General features: G+C 38.6%; 1 protein-coding gene across 1 annotated transcript in view; it reads right to left on the reverse strand.

Annotated features, from left to right (window-relative positions):
• Window positions 1-2732: 2732 nt before the first annotated feature.
• The window catches only part of LOC122343504 (thyrotropin-releasing hormone-degrading ectoenzyme-like), a 91530-nt gene continuing 66449 nt past the window's right edge, over window positions 2733-27813 (reverse strand). The window contains exons 8-17 of the mRNA XM_043238010.1: window positions 25847-25935; window positions 24163-24296; window positions 23946-24001; window positions 16735-16882; window positions 15273-15370; window positions 14945-15052; window positions 11428-11595; window positions 7355-7495; window positions 7034-7115; window positions 2733-6083 (exon numbers count right to left, since the gene is read on the reverse strand). Coding sequence (XP_043093945.1) covers window positions 5940-6083; window positions 7034-7115; window positions 7355-7495; window positions 11428-11595; window positions 14945-15052; window positions 15273-15370; window positions 16735-16882; window positions 23946-24001; window positions 24163-24296; window positions 25847-25935 — 1168 coding nt within the window. The 3' untranslated portion in view covers window positions 2733-5939. The remainder of the gene's footprint in view (window positions 6084-7033; window positions 7116-7354; window positions 7496-11427; window positions 11596-14944; window positions 15053-15272; window positions 15371-16734; window positions 16883-23945; window positions 24002-24162; window positions 24297-25846; window positions 25936-27813) is intronic.

Here is a 27813-nt window from a genome sequence, read left to right on the forward strand (position 1 = left end):
TATTTCAGCAAGCCGATATTCAAATGGAATCATTTAACTTTTGAATATGTTACAATGATTTATGGATACATATTCATGTCTCTAGTCTTTTTTTCTTTGAATAAACAACAAAAATCTAAACCTATTTGTTTAATAATGCGGCGCTCTTCTTTTTTCCTTAGGGCAGCATGAACTTTCTTCAAAATATCTCCTTTTGAGTTCCACAGAAGAAAGTAAGTGATTTGGGTTTAGGGTGAGGGGTGAGATTTTTTTAAATGATTATTATTATCGCTGAGTGAATTCTTATGAATATATCATTTTAATTAAGTATCGATTGTATTGATTGTAATTGCATACGAAAAAAGTTTACTTGCATTCATTTTAACTTTAGCCCAGCACACTCGCTCTAAGACTAATTGTTTCCGAAAAAAATAAACAACAGAAAAGTGGGTGGAAAGGAATATTCATGGCCTGTGAACGCGATCTCTGCTGAGATTTGTTCAGATGCGACGTCCTCTGTGGGTTTCAGCATGCAGTATCAGAGCTCGGGGTACATGATGACAGATTGAATGCTGTTTTTCCCCTAAGATGTTCAGTCAACCCACTGTTTCTTTATTTTCCCCTTTGATTCATTAAACTGAAACATCAAAGCCATTTCCTCTTCCAAACTTGTCAAATGCTTTGAATTCATTAAGATTTGATGTAAAAGGACTCTTTCCCCCCCAATACGTTGCAGCCCTCCTTTGTAATGAACACTGCGGTTGAGTGATGCACAATGGATTTAGTTTGATTGATCATTAGCAAAGCTATTGTTTGATATTGTGAAAAAGCAAGAGATCCGCACGCGTGCTAAGCATGAGTGGCTGTGTGAGCGAGAAGAAAAAATTATAAATGCATGCAAACCATTCCATCTCTTTGAAAAGGTTACCCTAAACATGAAACCGTCTTTCAGTAATCTCCCTGTTCTTTTGCAGCAGAAAAAATATACATTTGGTTTCGTATTTTTGAACGTGAGCTAGTCGCGATTAATAATGGTGGCCACATTGACCAAAAACACAGAGCATCAATAATTCACACTGAGGTGATAAAAAAAGGTTTTCTCGATTTTCCACCCCTCCCCTTTTTCTCTGCATCCCATCAGCATTTGGCACATGTTATTGTTTTGATCTGCCGTCGGTGTCTTGCAGCACTTTTCACAAACGGAAGATGGTAGGGACAATATTAGCGTACTTGGCAGTGGATGCTACATAGAGCCCAGAGCGGACCAAATGCCTGGTAAAACATCTTTGCTGATAAAAGAATGACTAATGTGTTTCCATTTTGTTGATTTTGCTTTCATATCCAGAAAAGAAAGAAAGAGAAAAATCAATAGCCTCCAGTCGCCTGTTAAATATAAAGCACAATTCAATTTAAGGGAAAGATGGAGGGAATGCGGCGCAATCAGATATGATAGCTTCAAGTACACAGTTATATAGTCTATGCAAAAGGCGAAGTGCCTTTCTTGTTAGTAGTGTAGGAAAGCGTTCGCATCGATAACTCGTCGTGTCGCGCAGCTCGCGTGCGTTTTGCGCTCTCTGCCAAGGAAGCACTCCAGGATCCCAGAAAGCGTAGTACTGACACCTGCTGAAGTATTCTGGTAATAGTGAGGGATGATCATATGTATTTTTGTGATTTCTCCAGTTCTGCCGCCCTGTTTCAATTTTTATCTTTGACCCGCCGCCAAACTTTAGTCATCCTCAAAAGAAATGCATCATTTCACAACCTTTTGAAAGCGTAAGGGTGAGGTTTATATGGTGTAAAAATTGCCTTGAAGGGATGTTCTGGAATTTTTGTCATGGTCCTTGATGTTGCCTTATGGATCAGAACAAATTCTCCAGTTGCTCTCCAGGGCTGCTCTTCTGGCTTCGGTGTTCATTTTAGTGCCTTTTTTTAGCATCTGTATATACTGTAGCTATAAGTCTACACGTACAAGTACAGTATTGTATTTATACAAGCTACCAAATCTATTGTCTCTCTATCTGGCTATCTATTCATTTATTATGTATCTATAAGTACACACCCGCGCATGCATATATGTTTATTTTATAATATATAATGTATGTTATGCTAGTCTCAGGTGCGTACTAGGACTGTTTTGAGAGGCGCTGGGAGTGTTAAAGCAAGAGTGGTGTTGGCTGCTGTTTATCAGTCCAGTAAAAGAGGTCATTCAGAACCGCGGACAGCAGCCACACGATCGTGAGCATGTGGCCTGGAGGCAAAGATGAATGAAGGAGGACAGACAGGACTTATCAGTACTTCAGCAGCATGATGGAAAGGTAGAAAGAGTATAAAGGTGCTCATGTTTTCAAGCAATTCCTGTCACTGTCTAGCTTTGCAGACACTGTGAAGGACTGACTCAATCAGCCAATGACTAGTTATTGGCTAGACAGAACAACTAACTTCTCTATATGCTCTAAAACTGACTGATAAAGTGAACTCCTCCATATTGAAAGAGAACAGACATTGCCGGATTATTTTGGCACCCACAGTGCACAATAGAGCCATTTTACTTGGTTGACTGCGTCAACCTTTTCTTCTGTCATTCGTTTGACTTTTTGTAGCGACTTTGGTAGTAACAGTCAGAGTCTGCATAACACTGAACACTTCATCTTACTGTGTCGACACATGTGGCTCCAGCTGCTTTTATGTAAGCTTGAAACATTTCAAACCTGCTACGTCTGACTTGTTTGAAAAATCAGACACCAAATCATGGGAATGTTTACGACAGGTTTATTTAAGGCACTGCCAGTCTTTCTAATTGGAAAAGGATAGTGAGGTAGAAAAGGCACTGATAACTGATATATATTTTTAAGATTTTCATTTTTACATTTTATGCCTGCGACGTATACAAAACAAATAAACAGACACAAATTAACATATCTACAAAATGTAAATGCTTCGTAATAAGTATGTACAGTGATGTGACAAAAGTTTTGGCCCCCTTCCTGATTTAGTTTCTTTTTTTTTTCTTTTTTTCTGCATGTTTGTCGCACTTTGATGTTTCAGATCATCAGACAAATTTAAATATAAATCAAAGATAACAGAAGTCAACACAACATGCAGTTTTTAAATGAAGTTTTTATCATAAAGGGAAAACTAAATCCGAACCCACATGGCCCTGTGTGAAAAGAGTTTGCACAAATGACGAAAATAGTGGTGAGCCTTCCCAAGAATGGACTGGGCTGACCAAAATGAACCCAAGAGCACAGCTAAGGCTCATGCAAAATGTCACAAAAGACTCCAACATAAGAAAGAGACTGGGCACTATAAGACGAAAACCACTGCTAAACAAAAAGAACATAAAGGCTTGTCTCAGTTTTGCCAGAAAACATCTTGCTGATCCCCAAGACTTTTGGGACAATACTCTGTGGACGAGACAAAAGTGTCCCATTACATTTGGCGTAAAAGTAACAGCATTTCAGAAAAGAACAGAATTTCAACAGTAAAACAGTGCTTCAGGACCTGGAAGACTTGCTGTGATTAAATGAAATCAGGAATTCTGCTGTGTACCAAAAATAAGGACAATGTCCGGCCATCTGTTTGTGACCTCAAGCTGAAACGAACTTGGGTTCTGCAGCAGGACAACGATCCGAAACACACCAGCAAGTCCACCTCTGAATGGCTGAAGAAAAACAAAATGAAGACTTTGGAGTGGCCTAGTCAAAGTCTTGACCTGAATCCCATTTAGATGCTGTGGCATGACCTTAAAAAGGCGGTTCATGCTCAAAAACCTTCCAGTGTGGCTGAATTATAACAATTCTACAAAGGTGAGTGAGCTAAAGTTCCTCCACAGCGCTGTAGCAGACTCATGATCGCAGTTGTTGCTGTTAAGGGGGGCCCGACCAGTTATTAGGTTTAGGGGCAAGTACTTTTCACACAGGGCCATGTGGGTTTGGATTTTGTTTCCCCTTCGTAATAAAAACCTTAACTTAAAAAACTGCATGTTGTGTTTATCTTTGATTTTAATAATTACATTTGTTTGATGATGTGAAACATCAAAGTGTGACATACAAAAAAAGAAATAAAAAATCAGGAGGGGGGCCAGCACTTTTTCACACCACTGCATCTGCACGAGTAGAAAAAAATATGGGTAGATTATAAGGGTGTATGTAAACATATATTTAATAAAAATGTCAAGTGGTGCAACCACTAGGTAATGAAAAATTATTATTATATAAATAAATGTTTTCAAAATATGTAAAAGAATGGAATATGGACATCATTAATTCCAAATATTTTCAGGTTATACGATTTTGAGATCTGACAATCTTTGCCACATAGTAAAAAGGTCAAATCGGACTCAAATGCTATATGCTGGTTATACCACAGTGATTTGGATTTTAACGTTTTTTTCAAATATCAATATGGCTTCAAAAATGTATGAATAAATAAAAATACAATTTTTAATTTGTAAGAAATAATTATACATAATCATGACAAGTATTTTAAAATAAATTAAGCTTTTCAATGGTTACACCACCCTGACATGTATTATTTTAACATTCACAAAAAAATATAAAAATTCATTTTAATTTAGAATTTGAACACCGTCATCACAGAAGTTCAACATTTTTAGGTTGTAGTCTGTATAAACTGCAACAATATACAGTACTTTTTAAATAACTTTGGATAGTTCATCAAAAAACAAAAATCAAGCACACAGTTGAGCTTCTGTGTTGAGTTTCTACCATACTATTGAGCTCTATTTGTGTTGATCAATGGTTAAATGGGAATATAAACTTAAATTAATCTGTTCATTATATAAAGCAATCGAGCCTCTTTAGAAGACAAAAACATAAGAAAATATTTTTAAAAATATATATTTTTTAATTCCAAAGATAAAAGGCACATGGGACGACATAAGGGTGAGTAAATGATGACAGAATTTACATTTTTGGATGAACTATCCATTTAATTAATAAAAAAAAAGCAATAAAAAAGCAAAAACAAAACTAAAATGCCACACCATTGACCCATATGTTATTTAACTTAGTATAAATATATACACATAAACCAGCATACATGTATATGCACATACTTCAAGTTAAATTATCATTTGTCAATTTTAAAGAATCTCCATCTGCATTCCACTACTGACCCAAGACAACAGACATAGGCACCTTTAAGAAATCCTTATATAGCATCGACCCATAATCAGACAAGCTTGCATGTGTTTGTCCATGATAACAGACAAATGAAAACGACCTGTTCTGGATCCTCTCTTGACCTACAGTTAGCTTTATTCAGCTGATTGATGAAGGTAGATATGGCCTCATTTGATATTGTACAAAAGATAAATCAATAAAATGGTGTGATTGTGCAAGGAAAGCAAAGAGGAGCTTTGAAACTTTGAAAAGCGTCCCTGTTCCGTACGAGAACAGCAGCAGTCTTCGGGGAGGGAATGCAGTGAGTGTAGACAAAGTCCTTTCATAGTCATTTTCTTTCTATTGGAGTTAATAAACATAAACGTACAGCTCATAAGATGGACTGAATTGGGGAAAGATGGAATTTTTCCAAAAGCTACTTGTCAAGATTACGCTTTAAAATATTCAAGTTATTAATAAAATTAGGATAAAAAGAGGATCGAATGACGTCAAAATGATGTTAAATCAAAAGTGCAAATTTCATTCCATCAGTTACTATTTTAAGTGGTGCAATTTTTTTTCAATTCATTTTCTACAACTTGTCCTTTTCCTCCACCTTTTATTGTCTATTGTGCAGTGGCTGTGCTGGCCAGCAGGGCGGCGCTGTGATCTGCGAAATTCGTCTTGGTCTGTCAGTGCCTGGTTGTTCCATAAACAGCAGAGAAACAGAAGTAAAATTTTGCTGTTTCTCTGAGTTCGTAAATGTTTTACTTTTAATTGAGTGTCCTCGCGTCTCTGGCCTGGAGATGTCTGATAGGGTTTCGATGCTAATAGAGGCTAACCGTCGAGAGCTTTTCGCAGCCATCGGTAAAGCTGTTGATGGAACAGGACGTGCCATTTTACATTAGCTTGAACGATCTCGACGGCTCGGGCGAACGCAGGTGCAGACTCTCCCCCGCTGGTCAGGATGAACTCTTTCAGCTGAGGAAAAGAAGATAAACAGAAATGATTAACGTTGTCATTTATTGTGACCGATGTATAGTGGAGAATTGCATGTAAGTGAGACTTTTTTCTATCAGTGAAAGAGCATCAGAATATACCATGCATTTACATGCAAATGCCTGATGTGTATTTTAGCAGATAACAGTGATGTTTATGATAATGAGGTGTGGGAATGCATTTGTAACAGAATTATCAGTGTTTTTTTTTTCCTAGCAGCAAATAAAAAAAAAAAACTAAACAAAAAAACCACAGCTGGATTCTAACATCAATTAAGGGAATACAAAAAACAAATCTAAAATCTAAACAACTAAACAACGTTATGAAGCTGATTCCCAGTTTCTGAGGTCATGAGGACTACATCAATAAACATGCCCAGGGATTCAGGATTAAAGCTGCTCTATTGCTCCTGAACTATTACAAAATTGCCGTTAGTTCATAGAAACTTAATGAAAGCCGACTGCATTAAACATAGCACTGATTGTTCATGAATCTGTGGATGAAGTGCTCTGGCAGCAGCTGATTGTCAACGACAGTATGCTAATGCTCTGTTTAAGAAAACACAGAGGGGGTTCGTATTATCTCTGTATGAATGATAAATTGTGGAAGGCGAAGTCAGCTGGATGAGAAAGTGCTGCGCTGCAGTGAGAAGCATCAGCAGTCTGTGTCCTCTGGGACTGAAGCTGAATGAATTTGAATAAGTGAATATACGTTCCATTTCCTGTAATAAGGTTAAGCAGTTACAATGAGGAAATAACCCAACAAAAGCGTCCAGAGCAAAATCCCGCGGTCTTCGGAGTTTGCTTTCGCTCATTTTGTCCGTCTCTATAACTCGCTGACCAAAGTTTGCTCGTAAGTATTAATGTTCCATGAAGATCGGTCAATAATTCATTACCGTTTTAGTTAGATCGGAGGTAAAAGTTCAGCCTCACCTCATTCAACTCGGCCTCGGTGTTGAGAAACTCCGTCACGCCGCTGATTAATTTTGAGTTCATAAATAAGGCCTCTCCGTACCTGCCAATGAGAGACGCTGTTATTAAAAACACCGGAGCAGCGCTCTAATGAGGCCAGAAGCAAACAAACACAAAAAGATATTTCCCATAATGCTCTCTGGTTCTCCAAACACAAACAAGACAGAAAATAACATTCACCAATAAATATCTTATGAAAGTGCGCTCGTGAAATTCGTATCGGGGACTGAGAGAGGAAGGTTGAAACCACTGATAAACAGAGATGAATGAAGCCACGTTCACCTGGAATTCAATATGTCCCACTTCTCGCGGAAATATCTCCACGCTAAATGTCTTCCGAGCGGATTGCGGCCCACGTGAATGATGACATCGATCACGTCCTGATCGGGCACCAGGTCAGAGGTGAGGGACAGGTTCAGGAGCCTGTGGACAAGACAAATAAGTGTCCTTAGTTTGTCATCGTTATGCTTTTCGTAATAAATTGTGCGCTTCTGTGCTAGTTTTAAACTTGAGTAAATCAGCAATACAAAACACATTATTCTTTGCCGTTTTCAGCAAAGACAGCCACTTACAGGCCTTGCGAAACAATTATTCAAATATGTCAGTGAGCATCTTCAAAGAGTAATTAACCTGAAAAGCCCAAATCAAATGCAGATAGACCCATTCGCTTCAAGTTGATGTGAAATGTCAAGTAGATGAAAAAGGGAAGAAATACGAAATGAGATGCTTCACATAAAGACGCCGCCACGGAACACAAGATTCAATTTGCAAAAACAAGTGGGGTAATTGCTTCGCTGTTTTTCTGTCTCTTATTTCGGTTCAGCCTCTCTTCTGGGCTTTCAACTTTGTGTGTTGCCAAGTCACTTGTAGCACTTTTTTTTTTTTTTGGACAAACGCCTTGGGAATTATTGCCACTGTGACAAAGCTTACGTCTGGGTGCGGACGGCATCTTCACAGCTCGCAAAAGTGAGATCTTTCTCCTAAAGACAAGTGCGAACAAGCTTTCAGGAGAGTTTATTTTACTGCGCTTATCCTCAAATCCCTTTTTTAACAAATCAACACTTAGAAATTCAGATTTCTGACATATGGAATTGATTTCTAACAGGTATGACTGACAGTGTGAAAACTTGCCACTTTGTTTTGTTCATGACTAATAATGCCACCATAAACTTGTTCATATTAGCATACTATTGTATTCAGTATGTACTCTCTGCACTGCATAACTACTATACTGACTGCAATATGGTATGCAACCAAAGGAATATTGTCAACTTCAATTTCCAGTGAAATTTCAAGTGAATATGGTGTTGAACTTTTCAAGATTTACTGAGATTTCAGTCTCTAAAGCTGCAGGAATCTGTAGGTAAGCAGTCAGAAGGGAAGTGGGATCATCTAAAACCAACCTGGTCTCATAGAAATATGTACCTCTGTGCACTTTTTGTGCAAAAGTTTTGTTTCGCCGCAGTTTCAACGAGAAATCTCCACTGAGTGGTTCTAAAACACAGGTTCAATATGTGAACCCTGGCACATTTTTATCATGTTGATATAGGTATGCATTCAGAAATATCCATGGCCTGTGGCTAAAAGTTAATTCTCTATCATGTTGGAAATATGCCCTACTCTAAATCCAACCGTAAAGCTACCCAATGTTGTTAACAAATGCAAAACTGATATAAAAACACATCTGTTGATACAACCTTGCCATTTCAAATTCATTTTACACAGACTTAAACTGCTTTATTGCACCGTAGTTACACAGGATTCAAACCAGAGCTCAACGCTAACATACAAAAGCATCAGTTTTTTTAAATATCCCAACATAATAATATTTTGAAATCACGATATTCTTGAAGTAATTGTGCGAAAACCGCCTCTAATGTTCATTTCTTTTGGAAACTGCAGTGATATGTATTTTTGGTACGTGTTTGCGTCACCCAGGGTTAAAAAAGGTAGGCTAAAACACACACAGATTCCAGCAGAAATTATTTTCGGCCCACTGGCTCGTAACATATATCATCGAAAGAAGTAAAAAAACATGGAGGAGGGGCATGCAATTCACTTCATGTCATAGAAATCAATAATAAACACAGACTCCATACACCTCATCCTTCACTCCAAACACAGAGCAGTTTTCTTTGTGGTAGATTAAATATCACAAACACACACAGCTCATCTGGGACGGTGGGCTTTGCTTGTGCATGCTGTGTGAAATTCAAGTGCTGCTGAAATCAATGAACTGCTTCTAGGGGTCTTCTCCGCTCTTTTAGGTCAGACACTAGAGCAAAGGTAGACACCTGAATGTTGCAGTCATTAAATATTTCAAATCTTCCCAGTCTTTGGGTTCCTGGGGGTCCTCATAGCGGAACCGACAGCAGCATCATTTCAAATACAGACAGATTGTGTAGTTGTATATTTAAATGTCTTTTCGAAGGAGAATGGTTATTAACTGTGTAATTTAGAATGGATTAGATTTAATCAGGGCTTAAAGAATCCCTCCTTTGAGACCTTACTGAAGCGAAGTACTCAGACATTTGCACCTTTGAATCACGACGGTGCTGTTGAAAGGTGCCTGATCTTTCTGAAGTCGCGCTGTTAATGTAGACAGGAATAAAAGCATGAATATGCCTATGTCAATACCGATTCAACTGGGCATAATAGGGCTGGTAAGGAGTGGTTTCCTGTTGAATTATACACGCATCAAGAGATAATTATAGGGTGTTACGGATAGGAGGTTGAAAAAGGAAGGTATTTGAAACTTCCTGATTAGACATCATTTGCTTCAGAAGCCAAATACATAATTAGATCTTCATTATCTGACACAAAAACAAATCTCAGTAATGAGAGATATTTGAAGCATATAACACAATGCCAATCTCCCCTAGGCAGCAATGATTCATAAGGTGCTACCTGCATGCCTAAAAACGTCATTTCATGGGAATTCATTCAACAGTGTTAAAAACTCTCAGAGGATAGTAAACAGCTGCAGTTTCTTTTTCTTCTTTGAACTAAATAAAGTAAGTTTCTTCACACTTCAATGTGGCTATCACATCACGCTAATACTATGCATTGTAGCACTAGGTGCCAGTTCATAATTAGCATGCAAGTATTGTTAGCGCCTGAAGTTCGTCTAACACCGATATCTGCACTTTCAGCACCAACACATCATTGCTGCACGCTACGTTATTTGTTGTTATTTGCTGTGGGGAGAACGATTTTTCAAAAATAAAAATTCAAGTTAATCAATAACTAGTTTTCCAAAACCCGTTAAAGTATCCCATCAGAAATGAATTACAAAAACAAATTCCCTCAAGTCGCAAAAAGGTTTTTATGCTCACTTGAGGTGCTTTTTGGATGGAAATGTTGCTCATTCAAACTTTGGATGGCCTTTCAAGATTTTGTAATGTGAGGAATTATGAGGGTTCCCGAAGATGATTTTGCATTCATGGTTCAGCTGCATGACTTTCAGATGTTGTGTCTAGGTGTATTGGGTATGACAGCCGAGTCATGGATCACTGAGAGTGAGAAAAACATCATTGATTTTACCTTCAAGGAAGGTAATTACCACTAGAAAAAATTAACATTTTCCTTGTTGACTGTAATATGATGAATGGTAGCTTAACACGAAGATGAAAATGCATGGATGTAGAGCACTGAGACGTGTGCTTACTAAGTGCGGTGCTATTTATCTTCTTCCTCTAGTGAGGCGAACCACATCCTCTCAACAGACTCTCACTGAAGCCTTCCCACAGGAATCAGCCTGTTGAGTGCTGAACACTCGCTGCAGAGAGGGGTCACGCTGGGTCTCTTTATATGGGAATGTTTCTTTCTCTCACTGCATCCATAAAACAACGACCAAATGCAACAGAATAAATGGAGATGTCGAACCCGCAATAATTCTGCTTTAGAGTATGTGTGGGCTTTCAGATCCTCGTCTATCCTGGACGGGGTGTAATCCGTCACCGTCCTCATCCTGCTATTGAGTCGGGAGAGGATTTAAGACACCATGGAGACTTGTGGGAAAAGCTCCTACGGCAGCCATTGTCTTTATTGCCCCATCAGAGGAGTGAGTGACGTGATGTGGAGGAACGGATTGAATGGGATTCATGAGGTACAGTAGACTGCAAACTAACTAGTGGGTTATAGTCAGGCCTAGCTCAAAAAATGGCTCAAAGCACCTCAAAATCTGGAGAAAGTGAATGATGGTTGATGGATGGTGCTGAGATTCCAAGCCAAAAAGAAGCTATAACTTTCATCTAAGACTGATTGATCGATGCGTTACGCTACGGTGGCTTGCTATTTGAATTTCTTTGCTTTGTCTTGTTGTTGTTGTTAATGAGGTATTAATATCGACTGACCTGTTGAGCAGGAAGATGTTGTCACTGCAGGTCAAGGCCTCCAAAAGAACCTTCTTCTCAGAGATGGCTGTCGATGAGTGAAACTTCATCCAGATGAACTCCCACACGTCCTCATCCATCAGAGAAACACCCGTGCAGTACACAATGTCCCTCACGTTGGGTGGAATCCTGTGGGATAGGAGAGCAAAACATTAACTACAAATGATAATAAACGCTAATAAATCACACATACTAATTTTAGCATTTGAATTCTTATTATTTACAATTACAAATGTACTGATGGAGCCCCTTTTTTTCCTTTCACATGCATACAGGAGAAATAATTAATAATGTCAATATTTTATCAAATACGCAGATTGTATGCTACATGTGATTAGCATTCCTCTAATAAGTCTGTTCATTAAACATTTACTAAAGGCTATTAGATCACATTAGATCACATTGTGTTCGTTTAGTTTTAATTCTACAGCATGACATTTTCCTAAGAGAATGTTTTAAAGCTGTAGCATAGTCGGGGTTGTTGAAAAATAGCAAATCAAGTCAAAGACGGCGTGCATTTGTATTTTTAACAATTGTATGCTTCTGGTGAGAAGTTGGATCTTTCTTTTGCGGTTTCTTCTATTCATTCAAAATGTTGAAAAAGCACAAGATTCAAAATGTATCATTTTAAATAACAAGACACTCTTAGATACAAAGGGCTCCAGGTTTGGTTTAAGTGTTCTCCTGCTGTCTGCAATCACTTCTGTCACAGGGAAAAATGTCCATAATAACACCTGCTGATCTGATTCGATCATCTTTAGTGATCTTTTAAGTGCTGAAAATTTGACCCACATCATTACTGTAGACCTCCCAAAGTGAGTCACACTATATATATGTATATATATATATTTAGTCCAGCAATATATCGGTCATAAGAGACCTCTGAGGACCCTTGATATCTTCTGGTTATAAATCTCAGACAAGAATAACAGTAGAGCTGCCTCTCTGTCTGTGAGGCGATGCATGTAATATTCGTACAGGAAGAAGAAATAACATTAAACCTCTGGAGGAGCAGTGGCGATACAGTGACTGAACTTTTGATTTGCTCAAACAAAGCGCAATAAAGACCTGCTGATTCTGGATGAGCTGTCGGAGCCTCGGGGAGTTTTCAGTGTAGCAATAGAGAAAACGGCACCTCCAGTAAGATATGAAATCATGTCACAACCAATCGGAGCGTATAGACTGAAATTTCCACACCTGTGAAAGTGATGTCTTGTTTATGACTGCCACTGACAGGAAAAAAAAGTGGATTCCAAAACATAGTTAAAGAATAATATTTGTGACATTCCGTTTGCTGCCATGATTCTGGAATATATTACTTTCAGGTATTTTCAGAAAGAAGATGGGAGATGACATGAGCTATAAATCTATTGTTTTATTTCTGATATTTTAACCTGATTTTAAGAAGCGCTTGATTTGCCCTAATATTTGGCTGTGTGGAGGCAACACTTATAATAAAATGGCTGTTATGATTTTTTTTTGTAAAAATTCAGATATTTTTATTTTGAAACTATGTACAAAGTTCTTTGTGTATATTACATGGTTTACGTTGTTTTTTTTTTTAAACAGCACTCTTTTAAAAAAGAGGTGTCTGATTTCAGTTTCACTAATTTTTTTTTTTAGCCTGTGGTATCTTGTTTTCAATTAATAAATGAGGAAGACATGATATGGATTCATCAGCGTTTTGTACAGTGATCTGAAGCTTGTCTTTGCAGCTCATAAACGCTGCTGGGTCATTCCTGTGACATTATCATCACCTAAACCATAAAAAGACATAAAGGTCAAACACATTCCTCTTTTATGGTGTGATCATCCCTGAATATCAAACTGAACAGATTCTTTTTATTGTCCCGGTAGGACTGGAGGTCATTTTTGAAGAAAAGGACAGTGAAGGACACATCTGGCGGATCCAGACTTCTGCTGCCAGGTAAGAGGAAAATGGCACAATCCATAAAATGAAAGATGTAGTTATTGTAATGTAAAACTGTGCGCAGTATTAAGTATTGAAAGGATGGTATAACTAATAATATAAAAACGATGTAGAAGAAAGCCAGGTTAATCTTCTAGCAAATGAGTTTCAGAACTAATTTCTTGCCATCTGTTGACTTTCAGTCGTACAAGAGAAACTAAAGCAGTTTTAATCAGTCCTTCTGGATAAAAGTATCAGCTACATTCCTTAAATGTAAAAAAATATCTCAGGCCAACTCTCTGCCAGTGGATTAGACTAACATGTTCACACGGTGATATGTCTAGCAGGAGACATTGTGTTCAGTACAGAGACTTCCTGTCTGTTCTGACATGAACAGAAACCTCACACTGGACTCCACGGGGTAATAATTACAGAGCCACTGCCAGAGCAATTGAGCAGTTTCAGGGCAAAAGAGTGGAAAATCTTTGGCTGCGCAGGTCAAAAACTGGCCGAATCCGACTGAGTGTGTATTTTACATGTCGAAAGCTGGACTATTAGGCCACAAAGCTTTGAAATTGAGCAGCCCGCTTTTATGTTAGAGGCCTCAGAAGGCATTAAATGCACAGTATGTCAAGCCAAGGTCAATATGTAACACATTTTGTGTAATAAACCATCTGTGTGTGTATTAAAGGCATAATTTTGAATAGCCAGCAAGCAAATTTGTAATGCAACTGAGGCATGGGTAAGGCTGGGAAAGACTAGCTTTCCCCTGGCCGCATGTCAGAAATGAATAACGGTTTGGGGCAAAAACGCCACGGCGTGATTAATTAAATCTGTTATGCCTGTAGCAAATAAATTGAAAATGAATAGAAAAGTGTCTATTTAGATCTGCTCGTTTTGCATCGTATTTCTATTTACACATTTTTACAGTGTTGCACAGTATAACCTATAAAGTATAACCTATAACATGGTTCTGTTTAGCTTCTGAATGCACTGGCCAAACAGAGGCGCTCGGATTAGTCATTGCTTACCATTAGGTTATGTACTTTTAGCCTTATCGTGGATTCGGTTCATCCTCACCCTTATTTTACCGAGGTTGCCAATGTGCACTATATGTGTGGTGTTTTGTGTGTTTGTAGGCATGCCGCCAACTGTTTGGCTCAAGCACAAAAAATTATTTCCTAAAAGCTGGGCAAACACAATATCTTGGGCAGAGTAAGAACACACACACCCACGATCCTGTTTATTCTCCATTATGGTCATTAGTTCTTGCCGGTGGCATGGTGTGTTTGACAGTGTGATGCTGCATGCATGAATGTGAACATTGCTGTGGGAAGCAGGGAAAACAAATTAGACGAATAAACGCGTGTTGCCATGGACACTTGGAATAAAGCTCCTACTGTATGAATCTTGGCAGAGTCGAACATAGAACAAAAATGTCATATTTTAAAATATATTTGTATGAGTTTGGCAATTAAATCTGTTGTGAATACGCTTCAGATTCATTTTTGTACACCGGGTCACACCTGTGTGTAGGTGTCATTCTGTAAATTCTGCACATTTGCTCACCTGTTCTTGTTGCTGGAAATCCAGTCTGAAATGAGAGAAACAGCCTGTCGGTGACAGTGTTTGTTTCCAAAACTGCAGGCCAGCATCATTACCTCTCTCTGTAGCTCTCTAGGGACAAAAAAATGGGAAGGATACCAGAAGCAAAGTACATCGGCAGGAAGTTAAAGATGGAGGAAGGGGGAAATTAAAAATTAAATACTGAGGTCATTCCCATCTCTGAGGTGGAAAATGTCTGACTCGCACTTTGCAATTCAGTGTCTTTACTTAGACTACATATAAGTTTATAACTGTAATATATAATTCAGGAAATATGAAATTCAAGACTCACTCGGCCTGATAAGCCGCCTGCATGAAGGAGCCGTCAGGGGAAGAGGCAGGCCAGCCCAGCTTGTGATACTTCGGTTCCACCTGTCTTAGAACATAGTCCTAACAGAACAAAACAAAACAGTTAGTGTGGTTGCAAAAATTATTACAGCTTTTAAATTGTTTTGTTTTGTATTGTGTATATAGTACAAAGTAGTGTGTGTAGTGTGTGTGTGTGTGTGTGTGTGTGTGTGTGTGTGTGTGTGTTTTTCGCCATACGGTTGAGGGAAATGTCGCAGCAGGTAATGTCATGGCTAATTTAGCATGACTGCTCTCCTTCATGCCCTCTTACTGAGACGCAGTGAATGATCACAATTAGACCCGCTACGCCGCAATTCAATTCTTAACACACCCTTACACGGATAAAAGCACATAAACGCTTGTAGAGGACATTGTTTTCCATACTGTGGTGGACCTACAGCTGATCGGGTGCGTTTGTCAAGCTGTTACTAGAGAAACTGAGTGATGTATTCCCATACTCTCAGCAAATTGATCTCGGTTTGATAATTAGTGATGCTGTCTTTGTGTGAGAACTGGCTAGAATGCACTGGCTAACACACACACACACACACACACACACACACACACACACACACACACACACAAACACACACACACAGAGGGGTTTGGTCCGGCAGGTTGAAACACCTGGTCACATGACTAAAGGGTTCTGACTAATCTGCTCCAGCTGTTTCCTGTCTTGCATTACATCCCAAACATCTGCTCTGTCTCACAGTAAACACAGTGATGGAGAGAAATAGAAAGAAGAAGCTATTAAATTCATCTCACTCTCGCTGCCGACACTAAAGGGTCGTCCATTACAGAGGAGGGGCAGAAATGACTCATATGAGGGATTGTGGGTAGGCGTTTGAGTGATATTTTGCATAACAAAGCAATAAATGAATATGAAAGCAGGTGGACAGGTAACACAGAGAGAACAGATAAAGTGTCTGACACTGTCACATTAGGTTGTGTTTAGAATAAAATAATGGCACACTGCATAGTATACACTGAATACTGCATAGTGTATTTAAAAACATACAAATGTACATAGTACTGTTTTGCATTAAATTTTCACCAAAATTAAACACACGTGCAGAAAAACTTCATATTTCACATAACATACTGTATATGTATGTTATAAATATATAAATAGCGTCAAAAGTATACTAGTATGCTATTTTGAACATTTACAATGGTGGAGCTTTCACTCTGTTTTTAGTTTGTAAGAGTTTATAAATTGCTGCAGCAAACAGGCGCTGTGTCTGGAAAGATTTTGGACTGCTGTTTTGGATGACGATCAGAGGAATTTTTGAGTTCGATCTGTCTGGTGCTCAGTCGAGTCACCTGAGACACGCTGCTAGATATCAGCCGTGTCTTTCTTATTGCACTAGTCAAGGTTAAAATACAACAGAGATCAGACTCACGCTAAACAGGCTGTGGTCTTCTGTGCGGTCCAGGAGTTTATCCAGCTGGTAAAGAGCTCGACTAGCAGCGTGCCACGGCAGAAACTCAGTCTCCTGAGATAAATATGAGATCATCTGCAGGGGGACGTTTTGGGGCAAATACCCCGCTCTAGAAAAAAGAAAGAAAGCTTAAGGATCAGACACTAGCAGCTCATTTTTACACATATTCCCCCTTCGGAAAACACATCGTTAACATTTGATTACAAACAGTTCATTTTGTTCATCATTATTCGTTTAGAATAACTGCCAGGCATTGTGCCTTGCATTTTGAGTCATAATGTGCTGTAAGAAACAAAAAAAAAAAACAACTTCTCCTGTACGGCTACGGTCGTGTTCAATTTGCATAAATCCATAAAACATAAGATCTCTTCCAAAACACAGACATGAACATTAACAGCACATATTCACTGTCATTTGGAGCAGCACATCAAATCCCAGATGTACTTCAGCAGGACCTTGGGCTCTAGTCAAATGAGACAGTGTTTCTAGGCCACACATCGGTACCTCCTCCATTTATTTTAATTTCATGTTTCCTGCTGACTTTCCCTACAGTCTTTTAGAAACTCCCACAAGTCTCTCATGAGAGTGTAAAAAAAAAAGAAAGCGGCCGACATCCTTAGAGCAAAAACACAAGAGAGACAAGAATTTCCAAGAGTTTTGGATCCAGTGAATGCTTTGTTTTACCTTTGGCCACCCAAAATGCCTTGGCACCGTTCTTGAAACCCAAGCATCATGAGAATGATTTTTGCATACCCAAGCAGCACAAAAAAAATCTACTTGAGATCATATTTATGTTCCACCTGCGCTGTTAAAGGCCTTTCTCTGACTCATAATGCAGGAAATTAATCTTAATTTCTCACAATTTCATGCAGGACACATAAGCGCTCCCAATCAGAGGTCAGGCGAAAAAGGAAGTGATCAGACTTGAAAACGGACTCATTAAATTCCCGAGGACAGATTCACCCAACACACATTTAATTGGGACATTAATCACAGTAACTCACAGACACCCACTGTTACCCAAGGAGGTTTTAACATTTTCTGGGAAACTGATTTGCATTCGCATTAGTAGGAGACAACTGAGGCTGTAAAGAATTAAAAACTATTTCAACATTTCCGTGGTGAAGCAGCAAAGGCATTTAGGATATCAAGGAAAGATGAATGAATACCATTTAACTGAAAAGAGTTTTATCTCAAGGTGTTTAAAGAGGTTTGTGTCTAATTGAGATCAGGAACCGTGTTCTTCTTCCTTTGAACAACCTGGTAATATATTACAGAAGGAATGAGTTTTCAAATTGGATGTAAGCATAACATCTTTGCTCAGTGATATTAAAAAATCCTAAATATTCAACAGCAAAATCAAAAAATTTAAATCAGGAATACCTGACATTTGTTATCGATCTGAGAGGCTATCTCACCAGCCAACCACCATCCAGCACCTCCGTCAGCCAACCACAATGTTCCCAGTCACCTGAGTATTAATTGGTCACACCTGCACCTAATGATCACCTCATCAACTTCAGCACAAAAGCACAAGAAGCTTACTTTTTGTATTCCCCTCCAGTTCCCAGTCTCTGGCTGTGGTGTGTGGTCCAGTTTCTCTGTGTTCAGATCTAAACCTCCAAGCTTGACACAAGCTTGTGGACTTCCATGATTTTAGTTCCATGATCATTCACATCCATGATTTTCCATGATACCACTGGATTCACCGGTCAGCCATTTCCCAGCACTGAACACTTATTTGTCTGCCTATAATTACTAGATTGTGTGTGTTTTTTTTCATCTGCTTCCCCCTTGTCCCTGCTGCCCTAGAACAATTGAGAGGGGCAAAGATATTCACAGTTGGACCTCTGCCGCGCCAAATCTAGTCAACACCCCCTCGATATGCCTAGACTTAATGCAAGAGGTCCTCTGGGAGTTTCTCCTCCAGTTCTTTCTGGTATACGTCTATGAAATCTTGATATACTCTCGGAGTGAGGCAGAACACTAGAGAAACTATCAAGGCTGAGAAGTGTACCTTCCACAACATACCGCACCATTCCTCTGGTACAACATCAACCACATAAGCAATCCCTTCCTGGCCAGAACCCCAATCAGTTAAAGTGCTCCAAAGATTTATTGGATTTTCCAGCTTCTACCATCGTTTCATCCAGCTGTCATGAATTAGCTGTCATCAGTTCACTCGCAAACCTCAAGAACAAGCCCAAGTCTCTGTCCCGGTCCCCAGAAGCCACTGACACCACCTTTGCCACCCTCAAGAGCCTTTACTAGCACTCCTCTTACAGTCCATCTAGATCCGGGATTACCCTTCATTGTCAGTTGTATTCTTCCAGCAGCAAGGGAGCCCACCGTGCTTACTACTCCTGGAAGCTCAGCCTGGGGGAGAAAAATGTATAACCTTTTAGCAACAGAGCTGCTCGCCCTGGAGGGATGGAGACACTGGTTTGAGGGAGCTTCACAGCTATTCCAGGTACTTGCTAACCATAAGTGAGGTTAAATCTAAGCCAGGCCCGCTGGGCTCTTTTCTTCCAGGCTTGATTTCAATCTTCCTATAGACCCGGGTCTAAGAATGTCAAAGATAATGCCTTGTCTGTTCGCCTCAAGTTCTTAAACCAGTGTTCTGGTCATAGTGGATAGATTCTCAAAGTTGTCCACTGCTCTTTCTCCACCCGACCCCTGCCTTTTTGTGTGTGGGGTGTTTTTTTTTTTTTTTTTTTTTTTTTTTTTTTTTTTTTTAATAAATTCTAAACCTATTGATATTTACCTTGAAACTTATCTCTTGTATTCTCCTCCCGTTCCTATTCCCAGTGTCTGCCTGTTGTGCGCTTTCCAGTTTCTCTTAGCTGCCAGCAATCACTTCATTTATTCTGCCTCTCATCTGTCACGTTTACTTGGTTCCACAAAGAACCTGTTATATCTGAAGAACCACTATTGTACAAAAGGTTCTGCAGATTCTAAAAAGGTAAAATATTTATTCTGAGAGTTTCTCTAAATGTTTCTTTGGAACAAAATATGGTCCCATGGCTTTACTGTTTATATTAAAAAAAAAAAAAAAAAAAAAAACCTGGTTGAGCGTGTATTACATAAAACCAATTTCCGGATTGTGTCTAAACCTTGAGTAGACTGTCTTGTGTACACCTTTTGTATGAAAGCTGAATAAAACCTTAATGTTGTATGAGACTCGTATAACAAACAACTAATCAGTTTCTAATGATGCCAAGGTACTTGGGGAAAACTCATTGACTATCATTCACACTCATGTAAATATTTGATATTTTCCTGATGTGTGCACAAAACAAAGGATGCGGTCTTGAGACTGAGAAGAGCTTAGTGTGTTTCTCCTTGCACTTCAAGACACAGTAGCATATAAATTACTGCAACCTCTGCACACACAATGTTTTCACATAGACTTTAATAGTTTCTATTAAAGTTTGTATCAAATATTAAAGTATGCTTCTTTGGAGGAAAAATAAAGCGTATGACATAATGGTTGTCATTTATATTTAGAGACACTTCCATTATTACCACATGTTGGAATAAGGCCATTTAGTTTATCCTTTCCATAAAAACTTCCCTTTTTTTCCTTTTGCATTATTCAGAGGAAATATTCATTAAAAATAAAAGAAAACAACATGACCATAAAACTATGATGTGGCACTGATGTTTTCCCTGCTGTTAGTGGGCACAGTAATGAATGAGTTGATCACTTTTGGGACATGAAAACACGCACATATACAGGTCAGTGAGTTGAAAATAACAGAACGTGGCTCTTGAACACAGAGGGAATTGTTTTACTATGATTTACACATTGAATTTTTTAAATCTAAATGAAAAAGCTATTTCATTTTTAAACAAGGCAAATGTCACTGACGTTGAAATAACTCATGAGAAACATATCAGTCTCCTAAATAAATCATTCTTCTAAATTGGCCTGTAATTGTAGCTCATTTATTCAGAGCTTTAGCAGAGCATTTCAAACAGGCCTATTAAGAAGCTTCATCACTGAGACTCATGTCAAATGAGATCTCACTATGTGCATAAAAAATATTGTCAGAGGAAAAGAATATTAAAAAACGCACTAAGCACTGCTCTTTAGAATCACAGAAGTGTCGACAGGAGTTGTGATGTTTTACATATCAAACCTTCCGTCTCTATGGCAACAATCTGCTGATGATGCTAATATCGGGTTAGAAACAGATGAGCGTTTCTATGGAAGTTCAAACTGCTGTGTAAAGACAAGTATAGCTAGTGTATATTAACTGCATAAACTGCTGATTTAACACTATAATGTGTTGATGGAATAAATTAATAATAAATGAATGGATAGAGTCACATATTGGACAAGAAACGTTTTTGAAATCTCCTGTTTCTTGTTAGTTTTATTACCAATCTATATAAGACTTTGTGTGTTCATTTGTTACTTCTTGTGTTTGTGCTGTTCTGTTTTCTACATTTCCTAGCTCCAAATCTTTCTGTCTTTCGGTTATCTGGATTTTAGTAGCCTACATACATAACTGTATTAGCCCAGGTACACTCAGTTTAATTTATTTTCAATGTCAGTTAAATATTACTTTTTAAATTAACCCAAAATATTTGTAGAGCTGGGAATATAAAAGTAAACTTGTGCTTTAAAGATGCAAAGCTACACCATTAACCCTATTAAATTCACCAATTAATAATGTACTTAAAGTATGATCTTTATTCTTAAACTAGGCTTCATTGACACCAGCTTTCTTTTCCTCAATTGATCCTGTGATTCATATTCACAATAAAGGCTGACTGAGCTTTGTGAGGCAGTATTGATCTGTGAGTGACTCCCATGAGCATCAGGGGCATTTAATTATGCAACATAACTGAAGGCAGAAGCACCCGTTAGGTTTCCTCAGTCATATGAACCCTCTTCATCATCCTTGTAATTTACAGAGAAAAGAGTCACACATTGCACATTGTGATTAATGATGATGCCGTGTTTTTAATATGCAGGTTGGCATATTCGCTTCTCAAGTACGTAAGAGCCAACAACCGCTTCTACAAATCTGAGCCCCGAGGTTGAACAAGACATCCTGTTAGCATCCGCTCTTATTTATTAGGATTAGCTGTAAACAACAGCAGAGAGAAACAATATGTACAAACCTGACTGAAATCAAAACTCAGGAACTAAAGGATTTGCCTTCAGCCCTGTTAAGTTTCAATTATCCAGCTCTTCAGTAAACGAGTCCGAGCCGAATAAACAGGCTAAATGAACATGACGAGAAACAGGTTTCCATTCTCAGCTCAACGTGATGGTAATAAACACAAGTTTCCCTGCAGGTTTGTCGCCGGTTGACTGAATCGTCATGCTTAGGAAACATCTGTGGCCAAAAACACAATTCTCCACATGCCTGTTAAACCCCTGTCTAGCTCGACGAGAGCCGCACAGCGCCGGCAGATGAGCCTGTCGTTTCAGTTTGATGAACAGCGGTGCTAATGCTAGCAGAGCATCTGGCAGCGTCCTCACTTAGTTTGGTGGAAGAATAAAAATGAATTGATTTCACAAACTGTACAAAGCGGCACCTGAATACACAACATTCAATGTTTCAGAAAGTCGACCAGCGATAACAAAAGCACCGTTTTGGCTGCCGACTGATTTTAGCTGCCAGCGATCGAAATTTCCTTCATTAAGCAGAATGAGTAAGAGTTTTTGTATAAAGCAGAGAGGACCTTAGGGAGAGCAGTCGCTCCTGAAGGGACTAATGGCAGCTTGGCAGCCTGTGGCACTATAAACTCTCAGAGGATGCTCTGTATCTCTCTACCTTTATCGTTCTGTCTCTTCCTCCTCTCACATTAATAGACGTTCATGATTTTCCAGCTACCGATGAAACTCTGAAGGATAGACACAATGAGTAGAAAGGCGGGAAGACTGAGGTTTTCCCTCGCTTTCTTATTATCCGCTATCTCAGTAACGGCTCAATAGTCTCAGCACAGGTCTCATCTTAATGAGCTAATGAGCTATGAGGGGTTTTCTTCAGTAATGCCTTCAGGCCAAAGGAAAAAGGAGAATTATAGTAAGAGAACTGCATCTGTCAGTAATGAAACGTCTCACTGAAGTTGACAGGATCACACAGTTTTTTACAGTTTGTGATTGACAGCTATTTTCAAGATCCCTTTAGGCTGACCAAAAGAAAATCTTAGTTACGTTTGAGATTCAGGCACATTTATATCATTCCCGATTGGCTAATTCTCTCAGATTGATTTCCTGGATCCACTTCAGAGTAGTATCATATGGAGATTTCAAATAAGGACTAGGATTTGAGTGATTCGTCTAGTATCAGCAGATCAAACAGTATCTGAACACTACTAGTGTTGACATGTTAATTTGCTTGGAGAGCACTATGGAAGAATGCAGCTTCAGAAGATGTGAAACAAACACTTTGTGTAGAAAACTAATGAGACACTTTTGGAATCTCATCCAAAATAATGTCTGACATGTGATCAGACCTGAGATGAATGTTAATACCAAGACTGAACAAGTGTTCTACTCTTGCAACACTTAGACTTCCATACAAATCTGTCAGTCATGATGAAATCTTCTGAAATCCCAAGAAGATGAAGATCCATTTTCACTGCTCTGTGCTGCAACTTTAGGTATAAGCGCCCTGTCTGTTCTTTGACATTTATGAAAAAAAAATCTTCTGTTGGTATAAAGTTCTTCTGGAAGAAATTTGGTTTTAGAAATTCAAGATTCACCAACTCAGCGTCATTTAGAAATGCAATGAATTACTAATAAAACAGACATTTGGAGGCACTTTTACATGCATTTAAATAATTGGAAATAATTTAAATGGAAAAATTAAAGCTTTCAAAGCCATAATAATTAAAGATTAACTTGCTTAATTTTGACAATAGTGAAGTACTGAGACATGACATGTTTCATTTTGAAATCTGTTTGATGTGTTTTGTTCTGAAAATCCAGACTTGGTCTCAACAGGCATTTATACTACAAGAGTTTTTCCTCACTGTTAGGTGAACAGGCCTCTGAAATAATGTGACAGTTACTGTAACAACAAAAAGCAGTGCACAAATAACGCTGAATTAGACTGAATAGTCTCTGTGGGGGTGTTAAGGAAGTTAAATGCATCTGTAGAGCAGGTTCCAGGCTCTGAATGACTCTGCGTGTAACAAACAGAACCCACCTCGCTAGGTTAAAGACGTCATCAATCAGACCGGCCCTGTTGCCCACAGAGATGATCTGCCGGTGGAGAACAAGCAGAGACATTTATAATACAGCAGGAACTATGCAGGAGAGAAAGGAGTGATGAGGAGAGTGAGGAAAAGGAAGGATCATGACAGAGAAGTGCAAAGGAAAAACCCAAAAAGAAAGATGACTGACAGAGGTAGAAGAGAGTTTACCGTTGGGTTGGTCATCAGCTGTTGAATGAGAAGTCTCCAGTTGTGAAGGTCGTAGTTCACTCTGAAGTAGCCCGTTTGATTGATGTTGCCCAGCAACCACGTCTCGCCGTCCACGTGACCCACTCTGTGCCTCTCTATAAATACACAGGAATAAAAAAAGAGCATGAAACCAATGTTTAATGACAGCTCACGTCAGCTCGACTCACCAGCGTATGAGCAGAAACACAGCACCAAATGACTTCTAAACACTCACAGACAGACGTGAACACCATTAGATAACAGGAAGTACAGAAACAAAATACAGTTCTAATGAAATGAAACAAACCTTCACTGTGGTTCATATGAACTGATATATTCTGCCTGTCAGTGCACTCAAAAAGCTTTTTATTCATATCAATGTTTAAAAATTTTAGTGCATTTATCATTTTGGAATGAACTTATAAAAGCGGTCCTGCATGAAAATATACAATGTATTCGGCATTTCATAATGCACTACATCTGTAATCTAATGTGTTGCCACTTTCTCATCTTGTAATATTCCAGCCAGACCTTGTGCCTTTTCATGGATAACAAATGCACTGGTTAAGTGCTTTGGAGCACTCATGGACTCAATGCGTTTGAAGTGTATCGTGATCCTGGGAGCATCCGGCGTCAGCGGCCAGATTGCTAGAGTCAGGCGCTGAGTTAATGCATATAAATGGGGTCTCTATGTTACAGTCTCTGTTTCTTTGTCTGATCTGCATTGTAGCCCTGATGAGGGCCGTTTTTAAAAGAAGGTGAGCTGAAAATAGAGGCTGTTCAACGGTCCCGCAATCAGAGGAACTCTGAGCTCTGAGTCACATGGATCACTCGCAGACCAAATTCAATTCCGGCTCTTGGAATTTGACTCGCTGTGGCTCCATCTGAAGAAAATCCACCTCGTTCTCCCAGTGGAGGGGAAAGGAATGGAACAGAATTGAATTTAATGATGGTGGATGTGGAGCTGCTGCATGGACGTGTGACTCAGAGATGAATAGCATTTTGAACGTGTTGTAAAACGACATTTACATAAAAGCACTCTTGAGAGCTGAATTTGTCAAAATTTAATGAGAAAATCCAATTAAATTTGTACTTTTATCTGTATTTTTATACATCGCTGGTTGACAGCAGTTGTTGACTTTATATGTAAGAAACTTGACACTCAGATATAACAATTAATTAAAAAAATGCAATTAATGAATGCATACAGTGGCTTCTATACCTATTCTGTGATGAGCATGTTTTACATTTCTTATTAAAATAATTCTGATATTTAGAGATTATCAATATAACGAAGGAAAGGCCTTGGTGAGTCATATTCTTGATGCAGTTAAAACAGTTTGGCATCACAAGTTATTACTTTTGTAACATTTGTAATATTTTTCGATTGTCAAGTTTGACAATTGCCTATGAAGTGCAACAGACATGCTAAAAATATCATGAGGATTCTCATGATTATTTGAAGTTTCTTAAAATATGGTATCAGATCATTTGACTTACCAAAATGTGGTGTGTCATTAAGTATTGATTCACAATATTTATGAATTAATACTTAACGACATTTGTAAAAATAATTATTAAGATGTATACATATGTGTTTTCATGATGTATTTTTGTGTATCTGGTGATTACACCACATGACACATTTAGAGTCAATTTATGGTACCTGTTTTATTGGAGACCCAGATGATGGTCTCTGTTGATATGTGACTGGAGTTTCCCACCGCGAGCGTCAGCGGTATTTGCCACTGGAAGCTGAAACGAGACAAAGAGAGAAATAGCAGCTTCTATTTGATCTCAGGGTTTAAACGTCACTGCAGCAGATACATACTGTATGACGCGCATAATCTCACACATATGGACTCCCACGACTTAATGGGATTGTGGGATATATTTGTGCGAGTTCCTCTCTGTCTCGGCACCGGCAGTGACAAAATCAGAAATATCAGATGATTGTGAAGCTGAAAGAAAGCCCAGCAGTGTCAAAGCTCAAAGAAATCAGCTTTCATTCTTTCCCAGAGTGCTTTGCCATCTCTCTATCACACACACACACACAGCTGTGTATCGCTCGTCACCGGATTGCTGTCATGTTCTGTGTCGCCACCTCATTTTGATGTCGATTCATCTGTGAGTGTGTGCTTTCATGTGTTAGCGTGTGTATGAACATCCCTAGGTATGAGTACGCATCCAGTAAAAGCCTGTCTGACAGCTGCCACAATGGATGGCCGCCTCTCTTTCAGCTGTCAAAATGGCTGACACACAGGTGGACGTGGTCTGCTGTCTGCCAGCGTAAATTACTGCAGATGACAAGAGCGCAGCAGAGCCGACCAACAGCAATAAATACTGTAACATTAACAGATCTAATACAAGACCGGCTCCAGACAACATATCATAACTTTAACAATTTTGCCTAAAAGCTATTTCACTGACTGAGAAAAGTTTTTATAGGAAGAGAACAACAGGGAAAAAAGCACAGCAGGGTAAGAATATGTACATAAATGAACACATTAGTGTAGTTGAATTGTAAATAATAGTAACAAAATAAACACAATATGGTAATAATATGGCTAATTTGTTGAAGTGATTGTAATGAATAATGATTGTAATGATTGTTATGCAAAAGATACTACTTTAGTTAAAGTATTTGTATCAGTACTTTTGTCCCACGCTGATAAGCCTTTTACCCCAAACAAAACAAACTACTTCATGATTTCTTTTCCCATGAAATGTATCATTAAATAAAAAGCTGCAATCAATCACTATAGCAGCAGTGAACAGCACTTTTCCCTCAAGGTGTGCATTAGCCTCGTTTTACTCTCTTCAGTGCCTTAAAAGAAATGATAAAATAACACATAATGGTGTTTTCATTCTTAATCATGAAAATATGTTAATGAATGTCTTTTAAATTGCATATCATGCATTAACAAGGCTAAAATGTTTTAAAACGATACATCTTTTTTATGTTTTCAGTTTGCCTTTGGTTAGCAAGTTAGCAGATTAGCTTACACTCTTACCACTGAATGCCTTTGGTTTAGCATCCTTGCTTAATTAGCATACTGCTAACTGCTTAAGAAAGCTTTGTACATCAGCTAAAACAAGACATTGTGATAAACAATGTTTTATCTCAAGGCAAGATGCTTACTCCGAACACCTTAGATAACACATAGCAGCGCCCTGTCAGCCATCACAGCAGCCTAGCATCGTAGCAGTGAACTTTACACAGACACGCACCACATTTTCTTCATAAAATGTCAAACTTTAGTCATCTAATATGAGAAGAGCAGGCTGGATTATTTGGTGACATCAGTCTCGGCTGTGGGGAACGGGTTGGATCATTAGGGATTTCTGTCCGCTGGAAAACTGACAGGAACGGACAAAATCCTTTCAGGCTGCTGGTGACTCACTTCAAATCATTCATAAGATAATTAGCATTATTTCATGTGCCTTAATTATGTCTGAAAAAGCCAAAATAAGGATTTAGCGGGGAGAGTGACTAAAACTGTGGTTTCAGTGACTGATAGACAATAATTTTGTTAAACTATAAAAATACATCAGCAATTCCTTATCATTTACGTAACATACAAAACACATGAATGGTTAAATTTTAATTGCTATAATTTAGTTGCGGTTTAC

The sequence above is a fragment of the Puntigrus tetrazona genome, chromosome 4 (assembly GCF_018831695.1).
Source record: "Puntigrus tetrazona isolate hp1 chromosome 4, ASM1883169v1, whole genome shotgun sequence".
NCBI classification, from domain to species: domain Eukaryota; kingdom Metazoa; phylum Chordata; class Actinopteri; order Cypriniformes; family Cyprinidae; genus Puntigrus; species Puntigrus tetrazona.